This window comes from Ciconia boyciana, chromosome 10 (assembly GCF_034638445.1).
Source record: "Ciconia boyciana chromosome 10, ASM3463844v1, whole genome shotgun sequence".
Taxonomy (NCBI): Eukaryota; Metazoa; Chordata; class Aves; order Ciconiiformes; family Ciconiidae; genus Ciconia; species Ciconia boyciana.
The window spans coordinates 19,162,492-19,182,872 of record NC_132943.1 but is presented as its reverse complement, the minus strand read 5'-3'; the positions used below and the strand labels follow the sequence as shown (position 1 = coordinate 19,182,872).

Here is a 20,381-nt window from a genome sequence, read left to right as displayed (position 1 = left end):
TATTACCTTTCCAACGGGCAGAACACCAAAAGTGTTTAGATTTTGCAACACAATTGTTAAGTGATATTCTACAACCTGGGCATAGGCCTTGTATAATTCTGAACCCACAGAATAAGTTAAGCTTTCCCTACAGAGTTTGCAGATACAGCAAAAAAAATGTTATTAAAAAAAAAAAAAAAGAGATAAATTGGAGATGAATGGGAAAAAGGAGTCCCTTCAACAGACCCAGTATCCAGACACAAAGGTGTGCTTACATCTGGTTAATGCTACTAATGCATTACCTCCCCAGCGCTTGTGTGGGAATTGATGGTTATTTTACAAGAGCCACCGCCATGGCAGTACACTGTTGTGGTCATTTCTTCACGGGTGAGAAGAGCCTGTATTTCCTCCTGGGAGGGCACAAACTCCCTCGTCTTTGTTCTCTTCAGGGAATCACTTATGAATTGCGCATACCTGTCTATTTCTGAGCCTGGAAAGAGGTCTTTTACCCTAATGGTAAAGAGAAGCAAAAAAACCCATTACACAGTGAACCAGAAAGCATGCACATTACCATATAACTTGGACTACTGTACATGAAGAGTTTGGGAGAGATAGTGATGTCAAGTGCAACCACAGGAAGAATGAGCCTGCTTACTTCCTAAACCATACAACCTACTTTTACTAGTCATTCTAAAGTCACTTCAGTGGCGTTTCTCAGCAACATATGAAATAAGCAGTTCAAACTTTCATGAGTTTAGTACCAGCTGAAGATAGCAGGATTTACTATCTCAATTTACAGAATTGAGATTAAAAATGATGAAATAAAATGTAAACTTTTTTTCATTTATTCTTAATTGTTTTTTAATTTGCTGGCTGTGCTTGAGCTACTTTTACAGTATTTTTCAGAATCAAGAAGGTAGATGCTTGTACACAGTTCTCTTCCCTCCAAGGCCAGTGGTTCTAAGTATAACATGATCTGCAACTCCAGTGATAAAAAAATGAAATGGCAACATTGAGTATTCCTCAGCATCTCTTAGAACTAGGCCCCAGAGATAGCTATTTGGTGTATTGGCACAAATTTCACCTCACTCTTTCCTAGCTTAGAAGGAATCAAATAGATTTTATTGATCTTTCTCATCATTAATAAATGGAGTGATACTACATAGCTGCAGCTCAGCCCCAATGCAGACTGCTTTGGAAAGCTGCATTAGATCCTGAACATGAATTGGGAAGAAATGTAAACAATTTAGTTCCTGAAAATTGGAAGCTAAAGCAGATTAGAAATACAAATTGTAAGCATTGTGTGCTTAGTTAAGCAAAAAAATATTGAAAAATTATAAACTGGATTTGCAGTATATCTACTGCTCCACAGTAGACATTTTGACTGTGGCAGCTGCAAGGTAGTACATATTTCAACGAATATGAAAAGACGGTCCTCACCTTTGCTGCAAGTTGAGAATGCTTATATGGACACTAGTAAGCAGTAGGTGATCGGCTGTAAACCCACTTTTAACACAGTTTCACAGTATTCTGTTTGGGTAGCCTTGCTTTCCACATCCCTTGGACACAACAGATGGGTGGCAAGGGGGGAGTTTGAGTACAACGGAACAACTGGTAGCAAGAATTGTGCACAAAGGTAGGAAGCTGTGACACCACAGGAAGATGTTTGCACAGGAGGAGGGCGAGACAGAGAACTACAACAGGCAGCGGAAGACAAGCAGAGAGAAGGGAACAGACTGCAAAGGAGAAGGAGGTGTACCTTCTCAGGTGGAACTTGAGGTAGCGCAGGATCCCTCTGCTGGGCAGAAAAGTGCAGCTCATACATGACATCAGCTGCCAGTGGTGCAGGTTCCCGGTACTGTTGGGATGCGGCATGTGATTAGTTTGTTTGATGAGCTGACAGTACACTTCATCGCGAAGGGGCTTTAAATCATGGCAGGTCTGCAGAATGCCTTGGATAATGGGTATGGGATCAGACACTGTCTCGATTTCCTGAAGGGAGTTAAAGATCTTCACTGCTTCATCCTGTAAGCTGCTGTAACCCTTCTCTTGTTGCACTGGGGAACGATCACAAAGGTGAGAAGAGGTGAGCATCTCCCTCATTTTCTACTGGCCCAGCAACACTACAGGCAACTGTACTAGTCAGTCACAGAGCATTAGCTCTTCTCCTGAACTGAAGTTTATACTCAAAATTAATTAATGCTTCCCCTTTAAATGTGCAAATGCAGTTTTAGTTAGTATTTGCCAAAGTCTAACTTGTCACCACTGCAAATCCATTTTTGGATATACTATGCAGAAAAGCAGAGTAATGTTTTTAAGGGAAACGAGCATTGAAATCTAGTTCAGGCTTCAGTGTCTGCAGATGAGGTGCCAAGAGACAGCTTTTGGCACGTCATCTGCAGACACAGGTGAAGGGGTGGCAGAAAATCATCTCTGTGTAAACTGTCTCCTCACCTGAGAGCAGCTATAAAGCAGAGAGTCACTAATGCAGTTAAGGCTTTAGGTGCCTGAATGCAGACACCAAAGCCTGGCTTACATACTTCCAAAATTCTGTGTTGTGCCCATATTAGCTTTGACCCCTGAGCCAACAAAGAATTTTGCCAAATCACTGTACCACAGATGCAGCTTTTACCTATCGTTTAGATTTAAAATGCCTACACCAACACTGGTTACGTTTTCTAAGCACCTAAATGCCTGCTTCGAATTGCTTAGAAGTATGTGATACTACCGTACTGCTGCAGGCTTGTATTCTCCTTTGCACATCTCTGGGGCTGTAGGTCCTTCTGAATCTCCTATACAGCCATTGCTTCCCCAGTGGCCATGCATTAATTGTACAATATAAATACACAGCCCTGTAGCAATAAGTTCCACAGTGTAAGTACTTGCTCTGTAATTTTTCTCTATTTCAGAATTGTTCTGTGCTCTTAATCTGCCACTTCATTTGATCCTTGTATCATGACAGACAGTGAGCAGCTGCTCCCCTTTCACTTTCTCCATGACAGTCCTCTAGCCCTAAAAACTTCTTTTTGAGGCTGAAGAGTCCTGCTCTACTTAGTCTCTTAATTGTAGGCAAGTGTTTCTATGCCTTTGATCATCTTTGGGTAGGTTTTTATTTATCCTGTATCTTTGTTAAGATGTGGAAGGCCAAGCTGCATCCCGTATTCAAGATGCAGGTGCATGATACATCAATACAGCCGCACAAAGACTTTCTTTTTCCTTTTCTAAGCTTTCAAAACCTTGCATTAGCTGTTTTGTTTCTGTGTTCAGCACAAGAGTTGACATCTTCATAAAGCTATGTAAATTTGTGTTCACTTTCCTAAGCAGAACTAGATCACTCAGACCCATCACTGCCTATGTGGCAGACTGTTTTTCCCATAGACACTGCTTTGCATATCCAGATTGAAATTAATTTCTGAAAAGATTTTGTGGCCCAGTCACTCCGCGTTAGAGATTCTTCTATAGGTCTTCAGCAGCAGCTTTCAGTTTTCGTATGCCAATCTGGAATCATCAGCAAATCACTTTGGTTTTCTGGTGGCCTATCAAACAGTCTAGCTCTTTCATATTCCTGAAGCATTTGAATAAAGGATTCATTTAGTCTGGTTTTACAGCAGCTTCTGTATGAATACTATCCCACTGCCAGTTGCATGATGTAGTCCTGTTGTAGGATTTCCATGGGAGCCATTCGCAACCCAGCTGCAGCTCAAGAATGACAGGCTGCACATCCCCCGTAGGGATGATAAACTATCTGTCCCCATTTACTTTAAGATTCAGTGTTCCTAAGATATGAGACAGTGGACACAGAATACATTCCAGGTAGAGAAAGGGACTGCTCTCTCTCTCTGAACCCTGTGGGCTACACTGTCCCAGATGGACTTCACCTACATAGAGAGAGCTCACAGGCCACTTTTGTGGTGCTCAAGCTCCACACTGATCCTCAAAATGTCAGCGGATTCTGTCACATGGGTAAAATACTTACAGTTGACACTAACATCTCCATATGGTAGTGGGAGCAATGGGGAATGCAAAGGGTGCTGGGTATATCGCAAGATCGGGTTCCTCCTATATGTCTGTTCCACTACTTCAAAGTTTGTGCTGTTTTCCTGGGGGGGGGAGGGGAATAAAAAAAAAGAATTATCCTCAAATGGAGATAGTCTTTTGCAGGATGTTCTTATACATTTAGGTTCAAGCTCAACCACCTTTATCTAAGTTTCTGAAGGTCCATAGATGGACCAGGTGACCAAAGCATAATTCACATATAAAAATTACTCTGTACATTATTTCTGAAAATTAAACATAAGAATAGCCATGCTTGGTCATACCAAAGGTCACCAAGCACAGGATCTTGACTTCAAACGTGGCTTGCAGCTGATACCTAATGCAGGCATGTAACAGGTATGTATGGCATGATTTCTCCCTGGTATATTCTTCAAACTTTCAACAGTAAATGGCTAATGGACTTTCTGACCACAGATCCACCATGTTTAGTATGTAATAATGAGCCTGTACTCCCTGAATTTGTCTGGTTGTACTACACGTGTTTACAGAATGGACAACCAAAAAGCACATGGTGTTCAAAATCCGGGCCTGTCACTATCATACACACTAGCATCACATTCTTCCACATTTTGTCCTATATTCCTTCCCTAACAATACTTAATGTTCCATTTGTCCTTGCATGCTGAGCTGAAGTTTTCCAAGATTTTCCACAATCACTCCCAGCTCTTTCTTCCTAAATAGTTACTATCTAATTGCATCTAGTTTAGAGTTCATTGCAATGTATATGTTTACATATACATTTCTTCTGAAATATGCTTTGGTGTGTCTTCTAATATGATTCTATGTTTATTTTGCCACACTTTCTGGAAAGAAGTCTTTTCAAAAATTACTCCTGCTACAGTTGCACAATTTTTGCTATTTTGAAGGACATTTTCTTTCCCCCCTTTACTCTGCTATTTAACCACACAAGCCTAAGGTATGAAGAGGAATTCAGGATACAGCAAAGTCACGTGGCTAGTAGGAACGGAAATGTTTGTATTTGTGTCCAGAGGATGCTTAGGAGAGGAAAGGATGAAGCAGGGATTTGCAAATGCTGATGGTGTAATCCTGCATGCAATTTGTAATCGCACACAGTTGTAGCCTAGACTTATGCAGATCAGTTAACATGTTAATTCGAAATAAAATTCACATAATATTTGATTATTTAGTTACACAGTCATTGAGGTTTCTTTTCTTTCTTTTTTTTTTCTTCCCCCCCCGCCCCAAGACAGCAACCCCATTTCTTGCCCCATTCTCAGCAATTACTGGGTAAGGCCAGTGGTGATCTGGCTGCTCCCAACCCACTTGGGAATTAGCATGATGCCACCTACCCTGATGTCACGAATGAGTTGCTGTGTAGGTGTTTCTATGGGAACTTTGCTGTCAATGACACCTTGAATGGCAGAGGCCCAGCGCATGGCTTCATTCAACAGCTTCGTGTACAGTCTGTAGGAGTGCTTTCGGCCATGGACAATTATGTTCCAATAGCCTGTGGAGAAACAAAGAAGCTGGAAGGTGAAACTTGATCCATGTTACCTTCTCTTTTTGTCTGTAGCACGTGGCTGAGGAAAACCCTTGCTGCTTTGATAGCAACATATGGTGTGTCCGGTTAAAATTGACAAGGTAGACATTAATGTCCCCCATTCCCAAAACATGTTTATCAGCAGGAAGGTCTCAATCCAGGTTTTGGTACAAAGACAGCTTTCCAAGATACAAGTATCTTGCAGTGTAACATGACTACTTCCCTGCCAACCAGGCAGCTCACTTTTGCAGACAGGGTTTGGGCTACACTGTGCTATTAATCACTCAGAAAATGACCGCTCTAAACACAGCACCAGGTCAGACTGCCAAATCAATTCTCATAACTTTTAAAAATAATGTGTTTGACATAAACTGAGAGAACAGGTCAGGGCAATGACAATTCATTCTGCTAAAGGCAGCCCTAGACATCTGTTGAGATAAAAAATATGGACGATTTCTTGTGAGTGAGCAGAATAAATTTCCCCTCATCTCATTTTACTAAATGTTTCCAGCCCTTTTTAAAAATATCCCAAGTAACTCCGCTACTCAAATGTTCAGTATTGTTCTAAGGTTCACCTTCTTTGTCAGGGGAATTCACCTGTTGCCTCATAACCCGAGTTCCCTCCCAAACTCCTAAGGCAAGCAATGGAGGATCATGCCAGATCCTGCCTCCCCAGAACTGTGTCACACTGCACAGAAAGCAAACATAGGCCCTTGCCATCTTTTGTTTCTAACAAGTTGAGTGATGCTACAAAAAAGACCTACAGTGTATGCCATTGCGGTTATTTAAGAGAATAACATTGACCCCAGAGACAAATGTAGGTCATGCTACAAAGTGGCAGTTATTTATGGAGAGGTACTGATAATAACAGTGTCAACTATAAGAACTCATACACCTTTCCCTATTTGGGGAACACTTAGATAAACAGTGACACTACTCAGTGAAAAAACATCAACACTGTCTATCTCCATCAGGTGTGAGGGACTTACTGTCACTTGCACACTACTCTCTGGCCCTTTGCAAGTCTCTTAGGGTTTCTGTGAGGAAAGATGTTTGCAGCCAGACACAGAGCCTCAGATAACATCAAGACTACCTTCTCAACATGACACACCATTACATTCCTGCACCATCCCTTCTTCAGGCAACTCCACACATGAAAAGTCTGCTCATTACTGCTTTCTTCCTCTTACCTGTGTCTTTGAAGACCCTCTCATCAGGCTGCACTACAGAGCAGAGGCTATTGAGCACAAGTGTGCCAAGCTTGGCAGCTGTGCGCTCAGATGACTTGTAGTAATCGAGGGCAGTGTTTGTCAGAACAAACCAGCGTTTCTTCATCTTCAGAGAGGACATCTTGTTGCCGCTCTGAACCTCTTTATGAAGCCAGCCTAGCACAGGAACACAAACATGTCAATGGTTGTCTTTCACCACCACAGCAATCCTGACTCTTGCCTGGTGGCTCTCTAACTCTGGGACCAGAACTCCACCTCTCTGCAAAAGGCTCATGCTGGGACCTACCAGCTCTGCTTTACTGGCTATAGCAGTATCCTGCACAGTCACTGTAAGAAATTAGCCCAAAATTTTCCACAAAGCTGTTCCATCCTTCAGCCCTATGTATTTTTTTTATCAATGATCTGTGGTTTAGTTTGCCATCACCATGAGGGCATCTTCTATTCAGGATGCTTCCCTCACAAGTCACAAACATCTCAATAAATAATTTACAATTCTTTCTTCCAAAGAGATGCCAAAGGCCTATCCAAACCTCGATAGAAGAGGTTTGGCGATACATGTCTTCTAGTAGAAAGATCTGTAAGCATTACATGCATCTCTTCCTCCCACGGTCAGGAAAAAGAATTTCTCTCTCATTTTAGATTCCTCACAAAAGAAAAAAAAAAGAAAAAGGAAAGAAAATTCAATACTATAAAAGAAAAAATGACAATCTGCATTGCTAAAACTGTCAAAAAGACAATTTTCTATTCAGAGCTGTAAAAAGCAATGTCCACCCACAAGGCAAAAGTTTGAAGAATGTGGGACTGAGCCCAGAGGTTCCGTATAAAGAAAAGAAAAAGAGGCAGACCTCCCCAAATATGTGTCTTTGTGGCTACACCACTGTCACACAGACCTCTTACTGTGAAGTTCAGAGAATACATTGACTTTTCAAAGGAGCATTCCTTTTTTTCTTTAACTAATGAACAATAAGACTAGGTACTTAAAGAGGCAACTGTTGCCTGACAATTTGCTTTATATCACTCAATCTCCTTGAAATGTTTAAAACTAGGATGGAAGGCTTATGCCACTTTTTGGTGACCCTTTTCTTCCTGTCCTCCTGCCTTGCCATGACCACTCTCAGACCTTTATTCCCTCATAGATACTTTCTGGAAGATGTAAGGCAATTTGCTCATGCACTTGCTTTCCACAGATTGGATCAGGAGTGTCTTCATACATTTAAGACCATGTGATGAGCTGAAAGCAATAATGAAATTTAAAAATATGTGAGACAAATGGGGGAGTATTTTGTAATATATGTGTGATCACTACTCATGCATCGGCTCCTCCATCTCCAACTAAGCTCTAACTAGAGACATAATTTAAACCTTTTGCTCAGCCTCAGAGAATTCTTCTCACCTCACTATGTCTTCCAGAATCAGGTTAGTTTGTTTAGCTGAGGACAGCAGCAATCCCACAAAGATCTCTCTCCCTCCCTCTCTACATGACAGGTGTCAGAAGGAACAGAGCTTTCTGAAAACAAAAGCTGCAGTGTCATGTTATAGTCAGTCTAAGCCAGCTGCTCCTGAACAGCAGCCATGCTCCCTCCTATTCCCTAACGGCATTTGCTGGACATGTTGAAATAGGCTATGGAACTAACATCAGAAAACTAAACCTATAAAGAAGTACTTAATTTTTTTCCAGCTTTAGCTTTCTGAATCCACCTGATAGGGAATCAGATAAAAGCCAGTGCCAGCACAACACAGGACGTGGCAAACAGCGGACCAGAAGGTGGAGGGGGGCAGAGAATGATTGGTTTTGGGGAGCAGCTAAACCCTAGATTGGATTAGCTACAATCAAACCTTCCCCTCAGATCATAAACGGAAGATAAGTTTCACATGTCGTAATTGCACGCATTTCCTTTTACCTCTCACAAGGAACTCCTGGCCATCAACCTTAGATTCGCCTTTTGGTTTCTGCAGCAGGGAGATCCAGTGATGCATCTCCTCAGGAGTGTCGCTGTTGCAGTGAATCACTCGATTTGCTGTGATGATCACAAAAGAATTTGGTCTGCCAGAAAATAAAAGCATTAAAATTGGTTGTAACCATACAAATATCTCCACTCACAGCACACCCAAAGCCATGCCCTCTACTTTCCCATAAACAACGCAGAAAAGATTCTCTGAATACAAACTACAGAGAAGTGTAGAAACACTTAAGAGCATCTCCTGTGCAGCTGGTCTGCAAACTGATGAATGCAGAGACCAGATAAATGGAATTAAACATCTTTCAAAAGCTATTTCCAAAGACTAGAAAACATTAATTAGCTAATGACCAGCTGTAAAATGTCCTGAGTTCATAAGCAAAGGACTTTGTTCTACCTTCCGATTGGACTGAGCTAGTGCTAGTACCACTGGGCTGAGCTAGTACAGCCATTCTCCTCATAGTTATTAAAACCAGTGATGCAGTGGCAAACGTAGGTCTCAGCAGGGTCAGCTAAAATGGGTCTGAGGTTGGTTTTAAAAAGAATGAACCGATCCTGACAAAACAGAGGAAAAACTGTTACGTTGCTCCTAGATGAATTTGCCCTTCTCTTGCAACAGACAAATGTGTCCTACCAAAAGAATATTCACATTTCTGCACAAAATTGATGCTTTACAGGAAAATGGAAAAATAACAATATGACCAGGTCCAAGAGCATAGACTCAGAAAGCTTTGAAAGCAAACACAGATTTCTATGAGAAAACAGAGAAACTGAAAAGTAGAATGCAAATATGAAGCAAAAGGTAAAAGGTGCAAATCAAACCACTGCATAAACCTATGGAATATAAAAATAAGCTGCATAAAAACCTTGGTTGAAAAATAAATACGCATTCTCCTCAGAATTTGTTTAACATTGGTACTCTAGAAGAGTGTATCTCAGCAGATGCATGAACAAATTTGGACTCTTCAGCTTCCTATTTGTGCCTAGTTTAACTATGAGGAGTCCAGGCTGAGAACTGGCTAAAACATTTTGATCAACGAAATCTTAGTTTGCTACTGAGATATGCATTTTCTAAACTACTTAGTAGTTAACCCCAAATTCCCAGCAACCTGCGTGAGAAAAAAACAGACCACAGAGGTAAATAACTTAATAGCTAACATTTTACTTCAGCACTGTAGTAAGAAGCTTTGCCCTGGCTGAACCTGTTAACACTGTAGGAAATAATTAAATGTTAACGTAAAGTGATATGAAATGTCCCATAATATCTTCTCTGAAACTAACCGATCTGTGAACTAAAGGTCTGTGCTCTGTTTCATTGCAAAGATTTCAAGAAGTGTATAGATTTTTAAATTCATCCATTATTCGTCCACAATGTTGGTTTTTTCCCTAAATTTACAAGATAAACTCAAAATTATGCTGTTGAAAAACTAGAAGTGCTGCTTGTGCTGGACATTTTTGTTCAGTGTTAATAACAGGTAAGACTATAATTTCTTGGCATTGAAATGATGCTGTTCCCACTTTTAAGATGGAACAGAGTATCTAAACTTTAACTCAAAGAAAATACACTTGCGAACTTCATGCCTGTGAAGTGACATAGCTTGAAACGACCTGAAGACTTCAGTTGAGTTTATTTGTTTAGCGATAAATTCTTATGAGTTTAAACAAATGTACCCAAACAAAACCTGGACCTACCCACAAAAATATGTCAGAGAGTTTCCAATCTAAGAGATGGTGAGATTGCTGTACATACCTATCAGGATTGTCTGAGGCACAGACAGAGTCAATAAGCCCAACATCCAGAGTTCCCTGTACAGTGAGAGAGACACAGATAACAGGAATTGTTTGCATCTTAAATTACAGACATTCTCCTTCATGAACAGGACTGGAACTGAAAACATTCTTCTGAATTCCAATAGCTTGAGTAGAAATGAACATATGAGAAAGGCATGAGTGAGTCATCTTTGCTCCCTAAACAGCATGAGAAGATGTGCAAGGGCTCCACAGGACTGGAGAAAAAAGAGCTACAAATTTCCAGAGATCATTATGAAAGTCTAAAATAACCTCTGCCTCCACATCTCAGTACTAGCAAAACACACAAATACCCTATTCTTCCCAACTGCGTGTCTTCTGTCTGGAATAACTGTGACCCAGACTAGTCCCATAATCCCATCCAAAGACGTTTTTTCTGCATGAGGCAGCCCCCCTCTCCCCTCCAAACCAAAGAGGAGAGCCATTGGTGATCAAGCTGAGCCACCCACCACAACCACTACGTTCCCCACTGCTCACCCTCTTTTCTATCAGCTTTGCTGTTTATAATAATCGTCCAACTTTCTTATACTGCTCATGAACTACAGCACTGCAAGTGCTGGAAAAACATGCACAAAATAGTTAAACACAGAGGGTTCTAAACATGCCCACAGACTGGTTGCACAGTAACTTACCACAGCATTCTTTGGATTGGCCTGTTCATCTTGCATTTCCCTCAGCTGCTGCGCTGTAGCGCTGTGCACTCGGCTCAGGACATTAAACCAACCGCTGGCAATCGAAACAGAATCAAAGTTAAGATTTGGGTAGTGAAGCTAGCTCTAGAATATGATCAAGGAACTTGGAAAGCTGCCTGTGGGAAAACTTCTTCATTCACAATTTCCTGAGGACTATGCTACAAAATATGTCTTGGGCTGATCATACCAGACTCTAATGTCTTCCTTTCTCCTTATTTATCCATGAAAATTCTGTGCACGTTCTCCAACCCACTGACAGCTGCTCCTGCAAAATCGTTTTCTACTTGCTATTCAAGGAACTGTAAAGCAGGCAGCGGCCTCACCAGGGAGCACATGTCAGCAGACTGAGAAGAGCATACAGCAGTTGTAAAGACTGGGTCTGCTGGGAATCTTCCTGGACTAGAGTCCTAGAGACACCTGGCAGCCTTCTTAACTAGTCTCTCTCTGACCTGCTCATAAACTTGAAAGTCATATGGCTGTCAATTAATCATGTGGTTTTTTATAAGTTAATTTGCAGTTAAGTTATTTGCCTGTCAAAGAGCTTCTCGTTACAGACATATCTGGAGGCTAATCTCTGTTGCAGAACAAGCAGATTCTTATCTACAGCTTCCAGTGAGATCAGCAAACATCTAGACTTCGTGGAGGATTCTCAAATTGAATACTCTACATCACCTAATCCACCCTTTGATAGTGCAAGTGTTGGTGCTTTCTTCTCCCTCAGAACAGAGACTGATATGGCATTGACAGAGGCCACATTTGGTTTACACTTGCCCTAGCAATTCTGCAATGTTATCTTAGGGCATGCCTATTCCAGTTGGTGGAAGTTCTGGCTTAGGAAGTTACTGTTTCTTCAGCTACTGCCCTTTGAATTTGCCTGTTTCTTGTTCATGTGGCTGTTCTTTAGTCTATTTCTGTTAATTTATTTGTGTCCAAACACTTTCCCCCTTCCTTTCCCTACACCCAAATGAAATAACAACAGACCCTAAATAACTTCACAGAATCAGATTAAAGTAGATCAGAGAAACAGTTACACCGGCTGGGCTGAGGGAGCAGAAGCCTCGGTAAGAGTGGGAAAAGTGGGAAGACATGAGCATCTAGGGACAGTAGCCTCTTAACTTGGCTTTGCATAGCCAGAACAGGTTGTCCAACCTGCCCTTAAACTGATTCCCACTGCCTGGCCAGGACGGCAAGAAGGAAGGACATGAGTCATTTGTTTGCTTTGCACTGGGAAGATTTTATCAGATAACACTACAGACTCTGATAAGCTGCAGCCTTTTCTGTCTCCTGGATAAAACCCAGCTGCTCTCGCAATCATTTACAGACAACATGAATAGACTTTTTGTTTGATTCAAGATTCCATTTAATAAATAAATCAGCTATTAGATGTTCCAGTTTATATTAAGGCTTTGTATGTCTCCTGAAGTAACCCTTGAATTCAGCATGCTCACAGACACATAAGAAGGTGGCAGTCCTGTGACTGACCAATAGGCTGAACCACCATCTTGGTAGCTGCAACAGGGAGTCCCCAGAGTAGCTGTGGTACCTCCCAGTAAGCATAAAATGACACTCTGGAATGAATCCCCTCGTTTCTCCAGCAAAAGGGAAGTGATTATGTTTCCCAGGCTCTCCCATGTTGGGTCAGACCTGCACGGAATGAAACCTAACTAAACTCCCTCTTATACCTGGCATCTTCTGGTGACTCTGCGACAATGTGATAGACTCTGTCTTCTGTCACAATGTCCAAGGCATTCTCCTTTTCATGAATGTCCACAATCTCCCTGGAACACAGCAAATCACAAGAGCCAAAATTGAAAACCTTTCATAGGCATAAATTCCATCTGGCCAATTTTTTTCACATCATAACATTCACCACACAGAAGGGAAATCACTGGCTCAGATGGCTTTTAACTCCGACAGAAATACAAAATTCCTCCAATACACGTTAAGACTTTTAGGGTCCCCTTAAAAAGATTTGTACAGTTAATCTACCAGAAAAGCAAAGCTTAAGGTGTAAATGGATTTTCTTCAAGACACCAGCAGACTAGATGGAAGAAGAGATAACAGGGAAGTTGATATAGAGGGCTGTTTACAAAGTGGGGTGTGCCACTCTTTTGGCACTTTACAGGCCCACATGATGCTAATAGGTGACTAGTCTCTCCTTTCTTACAGCAGGAGCTCAGGAATTGGCTATGGCAGCAAAAAGAGCATTCAGGGCTCAGGAAAAGGCATAGTACATGCTGCCAAATTCAAATCCCGCTGTGAGCTTCATAGCACCTCTGTGAAATGCCTCAAGAAGCCAGGAAACAGATGGAGTCAGGGTAGGGGAGAATGCATGAGGTAGGTACTTAATTAGCCCCTCCTGGTCTGGCTCCATCCACGGTTTGAAAAGAGCTTCTGCCGGATTATGAAATGCAAGACTGGAAAAAGAACTACCAAGTAATTCCAGACTCCCTCCAGAGTAAAACTAGAAGCTCTAATTGTCTTTTCTTTCCCTTACGTTTCTGATTCTCCTAGCCCTATGGGAGATATGTAGGCCAATAAGCTGGCATAATTATTGATTTAGAGAGTGAATACTAGGGATCAAAAGGATTTATTCTTCACTCACTTTGCCCTTCTGATATCAATTGTCCCCTTCAGCTTTTCCTCGCTATCATTCTCAAAGTACATGAGTTTGGATTCTCGAAGCACAAACCAACGGCGTTTCCAGTTGCGGCGTGAAAGTGTTGACATGCCTCCGCCTTTTTTATAGAGCCAGCCTGACTTCAGTGCCTCTTGCTTGGTGCGGAACCACATGAAGGCCTCATTCTTCAGAACACACCAGCGCCGCCTCCATGGGTTCATGAGACCTCCTGCAAAGCGAGGGAGCAAGATTTCATCAAACATGCAACAAGGGCCATGTTTCCATTCTGATCCTGCTTCACGGGCACTTAGTTGCCACTTCAGTCCCTAACATGAAACAAAGGAGCTGAGGGAGAGAAACAGGGTTATGCTTAAGTTTGGACAGAGAAAAAACAGAACCAACTAGTGAAACAAACACAAAATATAGAAATATATGCACTACTCAAATATTTTTGTATTGTCTTCAGTTTTGTAGCTCAGAATGAGTCATTTAAGCCCATATCAAGTGGGCCCAACTAGGTCTCAGTGGCAAAGATATCCAGTCTAATTCCTTGATATCCACCTCCTAGCTCTTTGTTTTCTTTGCTTGTTTTAAATAAAAAAAAAAAAAGAGAGTAAACAGAGAACTAAGAGCAGATGAAGATGATGATTCTGGAGAAAGAGAAGAGGAAAGCAGGTTTCCTGGATTTCATCCTTCCATGGTTTTGGCTAAAGCCGCTTACCCTTCATGTAGAGGTAGCTGTGAAAATAGGGTGGTCCTGAGCCATTGAAGATAGTGACTCGTCCATTGCAAAACTCTTCATCTGTATCAATGTAAACATCCACTTCTTCTTCACTGTCCAGAAACTAAAAGGAAAAGAAGAAATACAGGCTACTTGGGTTCTCCTGGTCACAGGCGGACTGGAGCAAAGTAACAAGGCTAGAGAAGTCACATGATCAGAAGGTGCAAAACTACACATACTCCCTTTACAAAAAAAGCAACACAGTAAAACTAGAGGCTTGACAGCTTACCCATTAATGCCTACAGCAAGAGTCTCCAGAGCATGGAATTTTCGTACCAGAAAGGAGAGTGACATTCGGCAGTGGACATGGCTAGAAAACTCCAGTTACCTGCAGTAACAAACCTTCCTGTTTCAAGGCAGAGGCCACAGTCCAAAATCTGGTTTAATGGGATTAAGAGAGAAATTTTCATTTTGGAGGATTTTTCTGATTTTTTTTGGCAGACGTGCCAAGATGCTGGACAAGATGGAGCACTAATCTAACCCCAGCAAGGAAATGCCTTGCTTTGGGTTGATTAAGAAAAAAAGCACATTCCAGGATAACTGAACCCTAAAAACAAAGATCTAAATTACTGAAATAATAGTACAGTATTTACTCATCCCTATTCTCCAACTAGATAATGGCCCTCGGCCATAAGAAAGTACTTTAAACATGAAATCCCAAATTACCCTATCATTTCTTTTACCTTAAATACAACTGCCTTTGATCAGCTTTATTAATTTAATACTAATGAAGGCAGTTCCTTAGACCTTTTCCTTCCTCAGATGCATGTTGCTTCTTTTAATTTTTCCCCTCTGTCTTCTATCTGTGACCCCTTTGCGCTCCTCTTTTGTCTCATTCCTGTTCCACTCATTCATTCTCCCTCTCCTGCCATTAAATTCCAAAAAGCAGGTACTCTTGGATCGGCAGCTACTGATGGGATCTGGGCCCAGTTGCAATTATCTTTTCCGGTGGCTCATGCCATGACATAATATCAACCGGATTTTTCATGAGTCTTACTCACTGAGGAGCCCAATAAAATCTTCCACTTGTATTTACATTTTCAGAAGAATGGTAGAAACTGGCCTAGGCTGTGTCAGAATGATTCATGACTTGAAGATTACCTGGCAGTGATCTGTGAGTACCTGCCCACATAGAAGGTACCTTTACTCAAGCAGATCACATCATAAAAATTCTGATGGCTGGCAGATGACATTAGGGAAATGCAAACAGGAAAAGTCATGCAACTTTTTAAGAAGGGTCACAATCTGCCATTGGAAAAGAACAGCAAAGGAAATAAATTGAATTCCTTAAAAAAAAATCAATCATTTTCTATAAGATATTTTGTAGTTCAAGTCTCTGTTCTCAGGGACATCATTTATCTGAAGTATTTTTATGGCTGTCATTGGCTTCACACCTGAACTCCTCACAATCTTATCTGACATCCTGTTCTGTAAGGGGATTTATTGTTGCATTATTAAGCAACTAGCCTGAGGGCACTCAGGAAGTCCAGAGCCTAGTGTGGGATCTAAGCTGAGATGCTTCAAGCGGGAGGCTAATAGCCCAGCTTTACTACCCTGTCATTGTCCCTACGGTAGGAATGTAAAGGTTCTGTAAAGGTTCGGTGGTCTTGGTTGTGTGCACTGGGACCCAGCCTGGATCAGCACAGTAATTTCTTCAAGCCTTAGAATAGCTTAACTTGTACACAGCGGCTGAAAATAAACCCTTGACTCTGAACAGTAACAGGACTAGAACAAGAGAAGTTTTAGTGATGGAAACAAATCAAACCCCAGCCCTTCCTATTTCCTCTTGTGATTGTCCACTAGAAGCTCAGGCTACTTCTGCAAAATCTCTCTAAGGTAGAACATATACCTACAAGATACTAGTTGCCTGCTTTCCGTCTTCCTAAAGGGTGTTACGTTAATATAAGGTGATGGAAACAATCTAAAATAGCCTAGGTACATATGTGCTAGCTTGTGTACCAATAACACTGGACAGTCACAAGTCCTCTGGCCTTCAGCCTATCTGTGACTGTTCCCTTTTTTTCAAGCTGATTATTGATGTAAGAGAGAGTTATATATTAGTAACAATACCCAGAGCAAGCAGGCATACAGTAAGAAGGCAAGGATGTTATAAATATCAACAAAGTCCCACTAATGTCTGGAAAGGTGAAGGGAGGGATTCTTACCGAGTCCAGGCTGCCACGGTTGGAGTCCAGGCTGGTACCATGGGAGTGTCTCAGACCTTCCTCACTGTTCAGGGGCTCAGCTGAGGCGCTACCTGCATCTCCACAGCCATCAAACTCCTCATGGTCATAGTCAGACTCCACATCCGGGGGGGAAGTATAGATCGTCTCTCCCACCTCACCGCTGTTACTCCTCTGCGTATCTAAGACAGTGCTGTAAATGCTTTCTCCTGGGTCAGATAGGGCTCTCTGCTCCTTGGGGCTAGCAGTTCTTTCCACAGGTTGTCCTGGAGCAGGGACAACCTCTCCCACTTCCCTTTGGAGAAGTGAAAGGCTTGTGTCCGCACCTTCCTCTGAGTAGTTATTGCTGTTTCTTGTGCCATCCTGATTCAAGACCACCAAACTGGAAGTTGGCCGTCCTTCATCATCAGCATGAAAGCCTTCATCCACTTCTTCTTCAGCTAGTGGTGCCACCAGGCTGCAGTCAATGTTGAGTGTTCCCTCACTAGAAAGTGAGCGCTCTAAGTTCTGCACACTTTCATCCAGATTGCCAAAATCCAGCAGCTCCAAGAACTCCTGGGCAACCCTAGATGCCTCCCTTTCCAGCCTCTGGATCTCCTCTTCTCGCTGCCGATTGATTTCATTCCTGGTGTTTTCACAGATGATAGACATGTGATCCTCTTTCTGTTGCTGCAACTTCTCAATCTCCTTCTCCAGTCTTAAGATCTCCTCCATCTGACGTCTCTCTTCTTCTTGCAGGGGAATATCTACCTCCTCAGTCTTTACTGCTTCCACCTTAAAGAATTTATAATAGTGTTAAAGCCATTTCTTCAACCTATATGTGTTCCTTGCCTGGACCTTGCATTCTTCCTACCTCCTGTGTTTGCCTTGTACTTCCCATTCACAAAAAGATGACTTAAAGCATCCTCTCCTTTTCTGATTGGCATCTGCAATCATCCGTGGCACAAAAGCTAAAGGTAGAACTACGGGATCTTCAGGTACCTCCTTTTTTCCAGCAGCCTACCTCCTTTCTGAATTGTACAAAGTAGCTCATTGTGATCGGTGAATTTTCAGAAGAGCCTCAGGATCAGTGAATTTTTAGAAGAGCCTCTCTGTCTACTGCTCATGTTACAGCCCTTTGTACACTACAATTTGGATAAAAGCTGAATTTGGATAAAATTCTGAAATTCCGTCCTCTCTTTTTAAACTCACACATATACACACATATAGGAGAAAGCAACTATACAGGAATACATATGTGCATAGCCTGCTTAAGAGCTGAAGATTTCCCAGAAATTCATTAAAACATTTGGGGATTTTGTTGCTTCCTGAGTTGGGGCCTGAGACCATGAGAATCTAGGTCTGGAAGGGATATTTGCAATGAAGCAGGATTGTATCCACGCCAACTCCACCCCACCAAAACTCCACCCGGAATTTCTTGGCATTCTTTAGCATCACTGGATGGATGATGGCTGGCTGGCTGCTGAAGACTGTGCCTTCCTCTATTCTCCACACTGAAGTTAACAGGAAATTTCTAGCAAGTACACAATAAATAGAAGACAGAAGATACTGGTAACTTTCACTGATGTTTAGCTATAAGATAAAGCCAACCTCCCCTCCACGGAGGGTGTTGAAAACATTTTTGCTTGTTCTTGCGTGTGTATAAATTCCAAAAGGATTTAATGTACTTCCTGATAGGAGTATGCCAATGAAGCCAATGAATTGGCCCATTTTAGCCACAATCCTTGTTTTCTTTACAGTTACCCTGTTGCTTGTTCTCTACTTGACTCTTACTTGTGGACAAATGCATTTTTATACTCTAATCTGTTATCTCTCCTGCACAGAGCTGGCCTGAAACTGGGGAACAAGTGGTTTGGGAAAAGAAATAAGAAGATACACAGCTATTTTCACACACCTCAGGGTAGGTGGTCTGCTCTTTGATATATCAAGTACCAACAAACAATTAGATCAGTTACAAGGGGTTTATTTTAGCCATGGTAGCAGCCATCTGCATTCTTATTTTCGCTGTTACAGGCAACAATCCAGCAAAACAGAGTGTGTAACAGAGTAGCACATCACAAGGTCATGTAATAAGCTCAAGCAGTAGAGATAAAAAAGGATGCTGCATGTTCAACACAGAAATTTTCAAATAGGAACTATGCAAGCTGGTACATGAGCCTTGAAAAAAACCCCACCTTGTTAACCCTATGCACCTCTGCCAAAGTCAAACACCTGCAGGCTTTGAGTGAACAAAGCCCGTTTTTTAAATAGTGTTGCCACAATAACAATATTAGCTCCAGGCGAAGCATAGGCAATGAAGGACCCTTCACAGATACTCAGAGAAGACATATGAAAAGAACTGTTAAACTTACCTGAGCCACCTGGAGTAGTGCATTCAGTTGTTCCTTTTCTCTGTCAAAAAATAAGACATGATAGTCAGAGACAGACCCAGTTCTCCTACATGAGGCTTTTAGAATTACACGGACGCATCATCCCTCCATGCATAAGGTTAAAATAAGGTACCTGTTGTCAGACTGATTTAAAAGCTTTTGTAATTTAGTAAAAATCCAATTCTCTATGGTTGGCATGACCTTTATGGATACAACAGATTTTCCCCATGCACTTAACTTTCACATCAATCAGGAAAATGGATTAGTTGGAACACACTAGGAAGGACATTGGAAACAGTGACAGAAAGGCAGATCAGTTAGACTCATGATAAATGTAAACAGAATCTTCTGAAGTCCTTTACGTCCATGGATATTAAATGAGGTCGTACATGCATAATTGACAGATATCAGGAAACTGTTTGGTTTTTTTAAAACAGAACAGAATTATTGCAATACCAGCATTGAATTTGTGTTTTGTTTTGCTTTTACTATATTAAAGCCTCCAAAAAGTTATCAAATTTTTGTACGTTTTAAATGACTAAGCTGAGGACTTTCTATTCCAAAGACCAGGGTACTCCAGCTTGCATAACTTCTCAGGGGCATGCAAAACCTAGTTTACTAGTAAAGGCTGTAAGAGTCAGAGTTTGTTAGTAAACATGAGTAGAAGAAAAAAATACTATCCCATGGTGCTGCATCTCCATTCAGATCAAAAAGGTTGTACTCCAAGGGAAAGCTGTCACTATGGCCAGTTTCTCCATAGCGAGCACGCTACAAGCAACTGAACTAGGAGACAGACAAATGCCAGGGTCATGCATAGGGAGCAGGGATAGGATGCGGCTGGATGGAAGAGTCTGCCTGTACCAACCACTGTGCAGCTAAATTCAGACTGGCAGTGGTAACTTTCAAATCTATGATTCAACCTCAAGCAGAACAGGAGGGCAACAATATTTATTTCCCAGGCCCTGAAGCTTTTCCCAGCCAAATTCTAGATTGCAGTTGCAAGTCACAAAGTCCTTAAAGTTCTCACTTGCGCTCTTTCTCTCTCAAAAGAAAAAATCCAGGAAATGTTTATAAATGAAAGTTGACATAAGTGAGATCCAGATGGTTCCAACTGTGCTGAAAGATCTCTAACAGTAGTCATGAGTTAAACAACTGCCTTAAATGATATGAGGGTTCAAGAAGCAGAGCCATTTTAAAACAAATC

At 41.6% G+C, this 20,381-nt stretch overlaps 1 protein-coding gene across 2 annotated transcripts in view; it reads right to left on the bottom strand.

Moving 5' to 3' along the window:
* Positions 1–20,381, bottom strand: part of LOC140657784 (unconventional myosin-X-like) — a 93,942-nt gene that overhangs the window by 7,393 nt on the left and 66,168 nt on the right. For both annotated transcript variants that reach the window (XM_072875348.1, XM_072875349.1), the window contains 13 exons: positions 19,160–19,199; positions 16,791–17,582; positions 14,566–14,689; positions 13,830–14,073; positions 12,907–13,002; positions 11,165–11,258; positions 10,474–10,529; positions 8,667–8,809; positions 6,727–6,921; positions 5,346–5,503; positions 3,956–4,079; positions 1,739–2,036; positions 282–489 (listed from right to left, as the gene is read on the bottom strand). In XM_072875348.1, the coding sequence (XP_072731449.1) occupies positions 282–489; positions 1,739–2,036; positions 3,956–4,079; positions 5,346–5,503; positions 6,727–6,921; positions 8,667–8,809; positions 10,474–10,529; positions 11,165–11,258; positions 12,907–13,002; positions 13,830–14,073; positions 14,566–14,689; positions 16,791–17,582; positions 19,160–19,199 (2,572 nt within the window). The remainder of the gene's footprint in view (positions 1–281; positions 490–1,738; positions 2,037–3,955; positions 4,080–5,345; positions 5,504–6,726; positions 6,922–8,666; positions 8,810–10,473; positions 10,530–11,164; positions 11,259–12,906; positions 13,003–13,829; positions 14,074–14,565; positions 14,690–16,790; positions 17,583–19,159; positions 19,200–20,381) is intronic.